The following is a 2,031-nucleotide window of genomic DNA, read 5'->3' as shown; positions in this document are numbered from 1 at the left end:
GACCTTAATATTTATATTTATTATCGCAATTCCGGTAAATTTTATCTTAATCTACGATCGCAAACAAACAAGCGCGGAGCAAATTGATGTGTAATTTAAGTTATAAAATAAATAACCAAAATAAATAACAAAGCTGATTTCATCGAATGTCATTAGAGTGGATGAATTATGGATCATTATAATAGAATGGAAAGGTCAACGCTCATTATTTATTCACGTATTTAGGAATTTTCCCCTGGATCTTTATATATATATATATTTTTTTTTTTTTAAGCTATTAATCATTATTAAGTCAATATCTTTAATAACAATAAGTTTCTATTTTTACAGGCATATGATCAAGAACAAGCCGCATCTTCGTTTTTGAAATGATAAAGCGATTCAGATTGCAGAAATGGCAATATATTGATCCCTGCGTCCCATGTTCCCATCGATTGGAATTTTTACTAGAAGATATAGGACCGTGAGGTTCTTTGCCGATGGTGTTGCGACGCGCGATTATTCGCGGATAAAGGTATCTGCGATAAGCAATGTGATGTGTGATAACTGAATCGTTGTCATATTACGTTAAATGTGTTTACATTTTATTGTTGCTTGCACGAATAAAATACGAAAAAAATTGCAACGAACTATAGGCCGATCTCACTAATTCCGATTAGTCTAATCGGTCGATTAAACCGTGATTAGATCAACCATGTTCAGCATTCTGCTGAACAGTGAATGCGATTGATCAGTTCCAATGTATCAACCGGTCGAAGTTACTCAGAGTTGGTGAGACTTGCCCTATGCCTTCTTTAATTGAAAAATTAAAGCGACTCTACATTGAGATTTTAAGGCATATGTAATGATTACACATATATTCAGATATTACCCCCACTGTCATCATTATAGTTGAAAATAGAATGCTTTTTTCATACTTAGAAGCGTGTTTGGATTCTTACCCGGATGTTCCCCAGATGTCATGTCATCCTTGTTTAACATTTAGTAAACAACAAGTATGGAATGATGCCTGAATAAGAATCTGAACAAATATGATCAATAGTTCGGTGTGATCGAACTATGGAATATGTATATTGGGTACGTAAGCGACTAGCATTTGCGCTAAATATTTATCTCAAATCGTTCTCCATTCTTAGTACTAAGTTGTAAATTATTTTTCTATGTTTTCTGATCCCTTAAAAAAATAAGTATCTATCGATTACAAATTTTGTATTCGCGAAATTTACAAATCTAGTGTTGATTAATTATCAACATGCTATTTTGGCATATTTCGATATTTTACTCTTTATAAAAACGACATTTGTGGCGAAATATTGAAATCTGAATTTTCCCTTCCATTCTATGTTTTGAGATTATACTGATGAAAGTGGGAACACTAATATGCTTTATTTGAATATGCTTATCAAAGAAATCGCACCTTTAAGTCATAAAAAATTAATCAATCATACTCGATTATTCTTTTCACATTCGATCGTGATTGATCAATAAACTTCAGCTTATTCCATTCGGGATTAAAAGCTCATTGTAAACGTCACTTAATACTGTTAAATTCTGATGATGATTATATTGCGTATTCAAAGCTAAATGCTTTATTCGAGGATCGAACAAAATATGAGTGTACAAAAATTTCAAGTGCCAACACGACGAAGGTTTGTCTCGTTCAATTTTTCAAGCAAGCGAGCAAGAAGTATTACATTTCAACGATCGTATTAAGTTTCTTTGCGCGTGCTTTGTAATTCGAGACGCGACACCGCGAATCCTCTCAGGGGAGGAAAGATGGAGCGAGGATTCGCGAGGGGAAATTCGGTCTGTTTTCCTTGCACCTAAAAGCCAAAGTAAATCGCTCGCGGCGTGATTCCGACGGTACGATTGACCGCCTGGCATTGTTTATACGTGGTGAATCGAATATTTCTAACTAGATTACCGACTCTATTACTTCGACAAATACGATGGATTTTCTCATTCCTTCTCCCCGATATCCTCACTGCGATACCATTTTCCTCCCCTCGAGCAATCACTTGAGAGAGAGAG

The 2,031-nt window shown here is 34.8% G+C and overlaps 1 protein-coding gene across 1 annotated transcript in view; it reads left to right on the top strand.

Annotated features, from left to right (window-relative positions):
• Nucleotides 1-625, top strand: part of LOC108688384 (parafibromin) — a 5,434-nt gene extending 4,809 nt beyond the window's left edge. The window contains exon 4 of the mRNA XM_018194627.1: nt 331-625. Within this exon, the coding sequence (XP_018050116.1) occupies nt 331-367 (37 nt within the window). The 3' untranslated portion in view covers nt 368-625. The remainder of the gene's footprint in view (nt 1-330) is intronic.
• The last annotated feature ends 1,406 nt before the right edge of the window (nt 626-2,031 follow it).

Source organism: Atta colombica, unplaced genomic scaffold (genome assembly GCF_001594045.1).
Source record: "Atta colombica isolate Treedump-2 unplaced genomic scaffold, Acol1.0 scaffold231, whole genome shotgun sequence".
NCBI classification, from domain to species: domain Eukaryota; kingdom Metazoa; phylum Arthropoda; class Insecta; order Hymenoptera; family Formicidae; genus Atta; species Atta colombica.
This window is presented reverse-complemented; position numbering and strand designations above follow the sequence as displayed.